Here is an 11,206-nt window from a genome sequence, read left to right as displayed (position 1 = left end):
GTTGCCAGGCAACAGGCTCCTCGCCTCGTCGGGGACCGGCAGCCGTCCTACTCTCACCCGCGGTCGGCAGCGTGCTCCCATTGGCTGCCCGCGCGCTGCGCTCGGCTCCCATTGAGCGCCCGCTGCCTCTGCCGCGTTCTCATTGGCGCGCTGCCCTCTGGCCACGCCGCGTCACTTTCTCACACCATTCCCCCCGCCTTCTCCCACAGCCGCGGGCCGGCTGGAGGGCGGGACCTATGCGACGGCACTCGTGATTGGTCGGAGGAGCTGCCTCTCAGGGCGCGGGCGGGAGCCCGGGCGGCGGGGCGGTTTAAAGGCGCCGCGTGCCGGCTGCCCGTGTCTGCTTCTCCTCCGTTGTGTGTGTGCGCGTGAAAGCGCCCCGCGATAGCAGAGCCGGAGCCATCGCCCTGTGCAGGTGAGAGCCGCTGAGCAGCGGGGCCGGACGGGGGTCAGTGTAGCTGGGGCAGGCTCTGTACGCCGGTTGCAGCGCGAGTGGGGCAGAGCCCGCGGCGGAGGGGATGAAGGGGAGGAGGGGTTGCCAGGTGCGGGGCTGGTAGGGAGCAGGCTTGCGTTTTGGTTTTCTAACTTTCAGCCGAGTGTTCCTACCTTTTAAAAAGCTGGTAGGAAATGGTAACGCCAAATTACAGAAAAAATATTACTAATAAAGACAATGAAAACCACGAACTGCAATGGGAAAATGTATTTCTACATCTGGGTACACCAGCAGAAAGTTGTAGCTTTTCATGCTACTCACGCCCTATGTAATCTTAATGGGATGCAAAACCAGCCTTGTTATTCCTCTATATTAAAGCATCTTAGATTCCTTTTTTTTTTTTTTTTTTTTTAGTGGTTCTTTGAGGTACTTCTCAACTTCCAGTAAACATTGGTGGCTCAGCTTTTGTGTAAGGTTTGTCTGTGAGGACAAAAAGCTGTTTGTCATAGATCAAGTACACCATCTTTCCCAAAAGCACTGACTTGCTGAAGATGTCGTGTGTCCCACTTTCTTGCATGGTCAGAGTGAGCATACAAAGCAAGGCTTTTACATTGTGGTACATCCTGATAGCCGGCTGTTGCTGCGTTGGGTGTGTTTGGTGAGCTGCTGTAAGGACACAACAGGATCAGCCTCTGCTTAGTTCTCCAGCAAAAAGCCTTTGGATGAGAGAACTGCAGAAAGCATATGGGATTAAATGCTGCTTCTCGTCTCTAATGTCTGCAGAGGGCAAGTATAGGGACAGTGTTTTCTTCAGCCCTCACCAGTGATGTAAACTGGTATATTGAATTTCTGAGGTGCATCTGCCTGGTTCACAGCCTCTGTTGTACATATATAGTCCATTACATGCTGTTATCGCCTTCTCTGTCAACATAATTTCAGTGAAGATCTCCCTGGGAACCGAGGGCAGGATGGGACTGGCAGAGAGCTGCTGGGGAGCTCAGGCTGGGTGTTGGGATCCATCTCTGTGCCACGAGGTGGACAGACCCTGGCACAGGCTGCCTGGGCAGGTGGTGATGCCCGGTGCCCATCAGTGCTCAAGAGGCATTGGGGCAGTGCCCTCAGTGGCATGCAGTGACCTGTGGTGAGCCCTGAGGTGGTCAGGCAGCTGGACACAACGGTCTGAGTAGTAACTCCCTTCCAGCTGAACTGTTCTGTTCCATTCTGAAAGGGAGCGCTGAAGCCAGGAGGAGCCTGTGTGCTCTGGGGACACGGCTCAGCCCGACCTCACCCAGGCAGCACAGATCTCGTGTCTGCGGTGTCTCCTTGTTCGCAGCTCCTCACCACTGCCTGCGCCGCGGTGGGTACTGGGAGCAGGCACTGGAGACAGTAGTCCCTGCGAACCGCAGCCATTCAGCTCTCTAGCTGCGTCCTAGCCCAATAAATCCAGCATTCCAGCAGCTCTGTACGCAGCGAGCGGTCCCGGGCTGGCACTGAGCATCCCCGGCCCCGCGCACGGGGTGGGTCTGCGCCGCCCCTACAGCTCCGGCCGCAGCACGCGGTGTGTGCCCGCCCTGCTCCTTCCGAGCAGAACAGGCACTGTTCTGAGAACTCCCGAGGCGCCGGCTGAAAGCCGTGGGCAGCCCCGCCCTTACGCCGGCTCCCAGGTGTCGTCGCCGCGCCCGCGCGGCGCGCTTCCGGCCCATCGCAGGGAGCGCGCAGCCGGAGCTCCGCGCATGCGCACATCTCCCGCTGACAGGAGCCGCGCATGCGCCCGTCCTGGCAGCCGGCCATGGGCTTCCGCAGCGTGTAGGTACCGGGGCCGTGCGGCTCCGCGGTGCGCGCTCGGCGGGGGAAAGCGGGGCGCGGCGCCGCGCTGCAGGTCACGGCCCGGCCACGGGAGGAGCGGAGCGGAGCGGGCGGGCGGGCGCGGCTCCCTCCGCCTGGCGGTGGCCCCTGCCCGCGGCTGGGTCCCGGTAACCTTGAGGCCGCGGCGTCTGCACTGCGCCCGGACGGACGCACTCAGGGCTGCGATCGGGTCCGGGCGGCGCGTCCCCCCGCGGCGCTGGCTGCGGGCGGGAGCGCGTGTTCCGTGCTTTCTCTGCGCTGGCCGTAGTGCCCGTCATGTGCGGTCGTTTCTGGGTGGAGAGGCCCTGTTCCGTTACAGGGCTCAGCTGGAAGGAGCGGGGTGAGGTCAGTGGGACATTTGCTGCGCTCATCTGTTGCGCTGTGGGGACGTGGCGGGTCCCGGTGCCGGGTACCGGCTCGCGGCGCGGCCCCTCGCCCCTGGGGCAGAGCGCTGCGCGGTGTCACCGCTGCTCGGGCCCGGCGCCAGCGGCTGCGGCGCTCCGCAGTGCCGAGCGGCGCTGGGGAAAATAAAAGCAAAACCCCGCGGCCTGGCTGCGAGGAGCCGTACGTGAACAGCGTGGATCGCTCGGCGTGAAAATAAAACAAGTTTGGAACCGTTCTGGCCGGCTCCAAGGCTCACCTGTCCTGCATGTGCTCGTTCTCGATCAGCAACACTTAAAAAATAATTATAAAAAAAATGTCCAAAAGCTTTTTCGTGTAAAATTGTGAGTTGTGTACAGGAATAGAATAGCATGCATGAAGACTAACATTTCTCAAAAGCTTCCGTCATGTATTTTGCTGCCATGAAATGACACTGGCAAAGTATATCCAGCTCTAGTGCTGGAATTATATTGTCAGTTAAAAAAAACTTCTTGATGTAAAATGTAATAAAATTTGTAATGGTGTTTATGATACGCTAAGACCAAAAATCTCTGAGGTTTGCATTTGGCAAGTGAACCTGCAAAGTACCTAAAACTTTTATCTTTTCTCTAAACCTGCAGAAGGTTGAAGTGTATGAAGTAGGTTGCTAGCAATGGATGTGGGTAAATGAACTGTTTGTCTGTGTTTCTTCTTTCCTTACAGATCTGCCACAATGCCTGGGTCTCTTCCAGTGAACGCTGAATCCTGCTGGCCCAAAGATGTGGGTATTGTTGCACTGGAAATCTATTTTCCCTCTCAGTATGTCGACCAGACAGAGCTGGAGAAGTATGACGGTGTGGATGCAGGCAAATACACCATTGGGTTAGGCCAGTCAAAGATGGGCTTCTGCTCTGACCGGGAGGATATCAATTCCCTCTGCTTGACTGTAGTTCAGAAGCTTATGGAGAGGAACAGCCTTTCCTATGAGTGCATTGGGAGACTGGAAGTTGGAACGGAGACAATAATTGATAAATCAAAATCTGTGAAAACTGTCCTGATGCAGCTTTTTGAAGAATCTGGTAATACGGATGTAGAAGGAATTGACACGACCAATGCATGCTATGGAGGCACTGCTGCTCTTTTTAATGCCATTAATTGGATTGAGTCCAGTTCTTGGGATGGTAAGTTCAGGGTATTCTCTTTAAAAGTTGCATCATTCTCTACCATTGAGTACTCTGCCTGTAACTTCAGCATCTGTACTTAACCATATAAAACCCAGAGGGCAAACTATTGTAATTCTTCTGGAGTCTTAAATGTTCTGGATTTTTGCCACTAACTAATTGCATACAAGAGATAACAACATGGATAATCACCAGATAACCATCTTTTCCTCTAAGTTTTCCTTCACTTTTCCTGCCAGTAAAGTGAAAGGGGGGAAGGGATTGAAGAGACCCTTAAACCTGGAGTCACATCCTCTATAACCAAAGGCTAAAAATCACTGATGGATGTTAAAATCTAGATTCTTGGCTAATTATTATTGTTATTTCTGTGTTATTACAGGACGCTATGCACTTGTTGTTGCTGGAGACATTGCTGTGTATGCCACTGGAAATGCCAGGCCAACAGGTGGAGCTGGTGCTGTTGCAATGCTAGTTGGTCCAAATGCTCCTTTAATTTTTGAGAGAGGTTAGTCCTGTGAGAAAGTAAATACTTTTCCACCAGATACTGGATTCATTCTAAAGCCTGTCCTGTTTTTTTTTCTGGGTTGTTTGAGGGATGGATTAACCCACCTCTAATGGCAGAAATTGCACTTTGTCTCTTCTTGGTTTTGCTCACTTGGGCAAGCCCCAGTGTAAGAAGCAGGAAGAACCAATTAAAGATGTTTCTATCTGTTTTTTTTTTTTTTACTTGGGGATTCTCCAGTTAAAAATGACAAAGAATGGGCTAAGTCTGTGTAACAAAGCACTCTGTTTTCAAGAAGTGATTTGTTACCTGTTTGTCATGCTCAGTCGTGCTGTGCTTGAGTACCAGGCAACTGAATCCTTTTTCTGAAGCATTACCTAAGGGATAATGAAGGGCCTGAAGTGCTAAGAAAACATATTTGTTTGGGGCCAAATATTACTTGCTTTCCATATTGTTAAGGTATATGTTTCAAATACACACTCAAAGAAGGTTAATCAAGTAACTTTTGGCTTTGTCAAATTCTCTCCATCAGGATTGCGTGGAACCCACATGCAGCACGCTTATGACTTCTATAAACCAGATATGGTCTCTGAATATCCTGTAGTTGATGGCAAACTGTCCATACAGTGCTACCTCAGTGCATTGGACCGCTGTTATAGTGTTTATCGCAATAAGATCCATGCCCAATGGCAAAAAGGTATGTCACCTCTTAAGATGTTATTGCAACATAGGTAATGTTTTCAAGTCTTAGCAATCTGTCTGACTAGTATAGTGTCCCCTGTTTGTGTGCTCTGAGGTGGTTCAAATGCATGCCTTCCATCGTTAACCAATTATTATTTCTGTTCTGAAATGCCTGAGGACTTGGTAGTCAAAGAGTAGTCTCTGCAGGCTTTTGTGGTTGTAATATAAAAAAAAAAAACTTGCTTAAGAGCATGTCATTCTACCCAACCCTCTTAAAATACTGATTTTAATATTTAAATATTAAATAATGATATTTATTGTTTTTATTCAAGTACCTATAGTAGTTGCTTCACCCATGCTAAGAAGCATAGGTTTGAGGATTGGATAGATCAAGTAGAGTGCTTTTTGTTTTTTCAAAATACTTGATAGAAATACTGAGTTTCTGTAAGGCTTGCAGCTTTATCTTTTAAAAGGGCAAATGTTAGTTGGTGCACAAGATCAGTAAGAATTAGATTTTTAGGTAGAAGTTTTGGCAGCTTTTTAGATAAGCCTGCCAGCAAGAGTTAGTCTTTTGCCTTTTATATGTTGACATATTGTGATGACTGGATCGTGCCATCCAACTATATTATTTTAATAGTTGAATACAAAAGTAAGTTGTAACACAAATTTTGTGCCACTTACAGAGGGGACAGACAGACGTTTCACCTTGAATGACTTTGGATTCATGATCTTTCATTCTCCCTACTGCAAACTGGTACAGAAGTCTGTGGCGAGACTATTGCTGAATGACTTTCTCAGTGACCAGAATGCAGAAACAGCAAATGGTGTTTTCAGTGGTCTGGAAGCTTTCAGGTGAGAATGGCTGCCATCTTCCTTATTCAGATGGTCTTAATTTGCTGAACATTGTAGATGTTTTTCCTTTCTGATGTTTGTTTTAATGATGGTTTCTGACTTTTTTTTTTCAAATAGGGATGTAAAGCTTGAAGATACGTATTTTGACAGGGATGTGGAAAAAGCTTTTATGAAAGCTAGTGCAGAGCTCTTCAATCAGAAAACCAAAGCTTCTTTACTTGTGTCCAATCAGAATGGAAACATGTACACACCTTCAGTCTATGGTTGCCTTGCTTCTCTTCTAGCCCAGTAAGCATAAAATTGGGAAACTAAAGTCATAGCTTTTTGTGTGCAAGAATTTTTGTTTTGGAAAACCCTTTGTAAAAGTACCACGTAGCAGACTTTTTCCTATTAGACTGCCTTAATTATCAAGACTGTTACAAAATTATTCTGGAAACACAATTAGTTCAGGTGACAAGCACAGTCAAAATTTCTGTGTCAGAAGCTGATATAAAACACTGCTTGCTGCTTTTCAAAGCAGGATCTCATTTTCTAATGTGTGCATTTTCCTAGCCTCTCTTCCTGCGTTGCTCCAAACAGCCCAGTACCATGTCAGTGTTTTTGGTTTTTTTTGAATCACTGAAACTTAGTTTACATGTAACATTATTTTCTAAACCACTAATCTTGTATCCTCTTTTCTTTTTTGTTACTTTGCATTCCAAGATGTGATAGCTCCTTTTAGGGTGTATGTCACTTATGAATGAAAATTGGCTGCCTTCTAGATGATCATATTCTGGGCATTTCTTTGCTCTTTTTGTTTAGGTAGCTTTGAAAATCAGCTTGTTGAAATCCTCTTTTAAGAAGTCATCATTCATTTATGTAACACCCTGAATTTGGTATTGTTGTGGATACAGTCTGCTGACTACTTTTTCTAAGCTGACTGTACTTTCTGGTTATTTTAAAACCGGCACCTTGGACTTACTCTCACTTTAACCAACTGTTGTTTGATTTGCAGGTACTCTCCAGAGCACCTTGCAGGACAAAGAATTAGCGTTTTCTCATATGGCTCTGGTTTTGCTGCTACACTGTATTCCATCAGAGTTACGCAGGATGCCACTCCTGGTGAGTGAAAGGAGGAGATGCAGATTAACGCATTTGCACAGCTCACCTCTGACTACTTTGTTGTATTACCCACCAGCCTAAGTAAACATTAGAACAGTGCTTAATGACAGTAATGTAGAATATTCCCCAGAGCAGGATGACCTTTAAAGTGTCTCCTTAGGCAAATAGATAGCATCGGAAAATGTTACAAGTGTTTTGCTCAAGTCATTGGGAATATTTGTAGCTTACTGGAAGTTCAGCTTCTATAATGCAAAATATCTTGAATGGTCATTCAGTGCTAATGTGCTAGTGTGCAGCACATAGCACTGGTGCTACCCTACAGTATAGGTTTATGTTGTAGGTTCTGCACTGGACAAAATAACTGCCAGCCTTTCTGATCTTAAAGCAAGACTTGATTCAAGAAAATGTATTGCACCTGATGTCTTTGCTGAAAACATGAAGATTAGACAGGAGACACATCACTTGGGTAAGACCTTCATAAATATAAATTGCTACTAATCCTACAGCAAAATATTTCAAAATTTGCATGGCTTTAATTAGGTGTTTTGGGTGTTGAATGAAGCAGATGTCCAACTTTTTCTGTAAAGCTATTTTCAGTAGTTTGTATTTATTGGCTTGATGTGACAGCAATGAAAATGTAGACTTGGTTTTCCTGCCTTTTTACTTCCAACTGTTGCACCTGATGGTCTCTGTTGTATAAAGTGCTCTACAGGAACCAGCTGACAGTATGTCCTTGGCTTTTTTTTGTTTGCTTACAGCCAACTATATTCCACAGTGCTCAGTAGAAGATCTCTTTGAGGGAACATGGTATCTTGTGCATGTGGATGAAAAACACAGAAGAACGTATGCCCGACGCCCAGTTATGGGTGATGGACCCCTGGAGGCAGGAGTTGAAGTTGTCCACCCAGGCATTGTTCATGAGGTGAACACTGAGCACTCTTTTAAAGTTTGATATCGATGGTTGAACGGTTTATATGTTTGTCCCAGCATGTGCACACATGTTAAAAGAGGAAGGGGTTTAAAAAGTTCTTTCAAATGCTTTGTTAAAATATGTAACATAGAAACCAGAAGTGTTAAAAAAAAAAAAAATTGAACATGGGATTTTAAAAAGTACATTTCATCCTAACATGAATGAAACTGCACAAGAATGAAACAAGAAGAAACAGACTCTTCTTACGCATTCATTTGCATGAGCCATGACCGATTTGAATGACTTAAGACCAAGCCATCCAGCATAGCATGAATGTTTTTTTGGAAGTTGGACTAGCCATGAAGTATGATTGTATGTGAACTGTATTTAATGCTTTTTTTCCCTTCTTCTTAGCACATCCCAAGCCCTGCTAAGAAAGTGCCAAGAATCCCTGCAACAACAGAATCTGAAGGCGTTACTGTTGCCATTTCCAATGGGGAGCATTAAGATACCTCTGTGAGGTGGGAAATGGAGAAAGATGTGAGGGTAGGATGAAAGAGAGAAAAGATTACAGTAGTACTGAAGTTTCATTATACAGTAGTACTTAATTGGAGCATGAAAAAAACTGTTTAAACTCCTTGAAAGGATTTGTCTTAATACTGTGTGCTGATATTTATAGTATTTTCAGAACACTAAAATCATTAATATACTGGGGATAGAGCGACTTGCTAGGGGCTTTGTGGATTCCTTAACACGTCTGAATTTTTTAATTGCTGAGTAGTAGTTGTAGTCTATTACAAGGTCTTTGTACATAGAAAAAATGAATCTTCTGCTTGCTTTTCCCATGTCAAATGACTTGAAACCTACACTGTTAACTTTTACTTGTACTCAGTGTGGCAAAAGTCTGAGCTTTTAATGTTAGGGTTCTCAGTGCCTTGACAGCAAGTAGTCAGTCTTCTGAAAACTGCACTTCTCTTTCCCTTTTTCACCTTCCCTTTCTCCTCCCAATCTACCTCTCCTCAGACCGTTGCTTTGGAAAAGGTATAAAACCAAATAACATTACTGGAATAAAATTACTCCTCCCCCATCAAAATGACTGGTTCAACAACTACTAGGCTGATGGTTTCACCCTCAAGAAACTCTGTAACTGACTATGTTAGTTACTTTGTAATTCCACCTACTATCCATCTTGTGTGTTTTATGCCTGCATTATAAATGACAGCAGCCTGCAGGGAAAGAGGAATTACAAGGGAGACAGGCAGTTGTTCTTCATAAGAAAGGGTATATTTCTTCAACTGATTGATTTGGCACTTTGTCAGGATTATCAAACTGTAACAGAAATATTTAAGGAAGCAGATTTTTAAAATAAAGCTTCTAGATATTATTAGACTGCTTTAATTGGTAAACTAAAAGAAGATTATTTTGGATGACCTGAACCTGGAACTCTGGCCTCTTGCTATTCTTTATATAATACGTTTCTAAGAGACAATTTCTGTCTTTGAATTCGGCATTGTACTTTGAGGTTCTTCTCACTATTGGTGATGTCGTAGAAGTGGGGTCTTTTCTTTCTTTTTATCTCCCAACGTGCACGCTAAAAGCTATCTGTCTTGCAAGTGGTAGATACGCATTACTTATGGGGATTATATTCTGGTAGCTTTTTAAAGCCCAGATTAGAAATAAACTATGACATGAGCCTTGTAAGCTTGTAATATATATTTAACTGAGCTAATGTACAGAATGAAGTTTTGTTGAACTTTATTTCTTTGCTAATTCTACAGAGCTACATTATCTCATGAAGTAGCAAAAAATGATTCATCTGTTTAAATCACAATCTTTTTTTGTGTAACAGTGTTTGTATTATCTGTCACTCACTAGGATTTGGTAACTTGCTGTATTTGTACAGTCAAGCCTTGGTAAAATAGATGTTTATAATTTGATGGATACTAATCTGTTTGTTCTGCTGAAAGTGATGGAGCAATGATGCATGAAAATAGTGTTTGCAAGTATTTTGGTTTAGGTTGCCCTCATGAAACTTGTCCTGGCACCAGAAAATAAAAATGCCATGGAACAAAAGTCCATTGCTGGCAGTGGACAAGCAAAGAATTCAGCTGCTACTGGCACAAAAAGTTAACCACAGGGACCTCACTGTGAGGCAGATCCTTTGTTAAAATAAAGTTTGAGATATTTGAAACGTGTTGGAGTAATGCTGACTTGTTGGGTTTTCAGAATGCATTTTTTCTTTAGCAGGCAAGAAAGAGGAAACTGGCCTTATGAAAACTTGAAGTTCTGGGGTCACACAATCTTTGTGGACCTCCTGGATCTTTCTCTTTAATATTCCATTACAGAAAAATGGAAAGAGAGTTGCTGAGGCTCATGGAAAATCATTATTTCAAGGCTATGTTTCAAGATAACTTAAATGTTTTCAGGTGGCATTTGTTCCTAGTGGAGAAATTCATTCACAGCCTATGAAATAAAATTAATCTCATTACCGTATTTTGAAAGGTAGTATTGTTTTATCTCCTTGTCACAAAAACTGTGAAAGGGGATTGGTTCTTGCTTTGTGCTTAGCTGAGTCTGGTTGAACCTGGTTTCCCACAGGTGGTCTTTCAGAGTTGCCCTGTTGCTCATTTACATTACTCACTCTTTTTAAGGTCAACAAAACATCTAATCAGTCCCCGTAATAGATAAGTCATCCTGCTTTTAAATTTGAGAGCACTAGCTATACCTCTCTAAACCTGTCATTAATTTACTTGCCTTAAATGAAATCATTTAGACTCTACTTTAGTGTAGGCATTTCAGTTGTGCCTGTTCAGAGGAAAGCTGCTGCACTTTTCCACCATTGCGTTTGGGCTGGTTGATTAAAGTGTAAAATACTTGATGAAAGATTAAGGTAGAGTGGGACATGGCAACATCTTGGTGACACTCAAAAAATGGAATTGCCAAGGTATCCAGCTTTTAACTTGCAGTGGTCAAGAATATCAAAGTCAGTTTTGTACCAGCCTTCTTGCCAAAGTAGTGTGACAGAAGGCTAGTACAGCCTGTAACCAGATTTTGCTGTTGACAGCGCTCAATTTCCTTAGAGATATCTAGTGCTAAAGCAAGAATTTCAGAGCTTAGGAGTATGCTTATATCTGTCTCTTTATTGGAGTGCAACTGGATTCCAAGCATTTATAGACTGTGAGAATCATACAAATAGTGGAAGGTGTCAGAAGATTAATGGTTGGTAACCCAGCCAGTTAGGCACTAAAAATTATAACCACACATGCAGGGTTAAAGTAGCATATCTGACTTTGCCTTTGAATTTTGACAAATCAAGAACTGTGGTCAACAGCAGCACTGCT

General features: G+C 44.2%; 1 protein-coding gene across 3 annotated transcripts; it reads left to right on the top strand.

Annotated features, from left to right (window-relative positions):
• On the top strand, positions 276-10,358 carry HMGCS1 (3-hydroxy-3-methylglutaryl-CoA synthase 1). 3 transcript variants are annotated; one of them, XM_021380913.1, is made up of 10 exons: positions 276-415; positions 3,362-3,819; positions 4,199-4,324; positions 4,854-5,018; positions 5,686-5,854; positions 5,972-6,142; positions 6,849-6,955; positions 7,296-7,421; positions 7,714-7,877; positions 8,280-10,358. In XM_021380913.1, exons 2-10 carry the CDS (start codon positions 3,372-3,374, stop codon positions 8,370-8,372), a joined length of 1,569 nt encoding a protein of 522 aa, XP_021236588.1. In that variant the 5' UTR covers positions 276-415; positions 3,362-3,371; the 3' UTR covers positions 8,373-10,358. The 3 variants fall into 3 exon arrangements, with proteins under 3 accessions (XP_021236588.1, XP_021236587.1, XP_021236589.1); XM_021380912.1 differs by lacking the exon at positions 276-415 and adding an exon at positions 2,126-2,239; XM_021380914.1 differs by lacking the exon at positions 276-415 and adding an exon at positions 2,423-2,623.

The sequence above is a fragment of the Numida meleagris genome, chromosome Z, assembly GCF_002078875.1.
Source record: "Numida meleagris isolate 19003 breed g44 Domestic line chromosome Z, NumMel1.0, whole genome shotgun sequence".
In the NCBI taxonomy this organism is placed as follows: domain Eukaryota; kingdom Metazoa; phylum Chordata; class Aves; order Galliformes; family Numididae; genus Numida; species Numida meleagris.
Note: the sequence above shows the minus strand (reverse complement) of the source record. Positions and strands in the feature narration are given on the sequence as shown.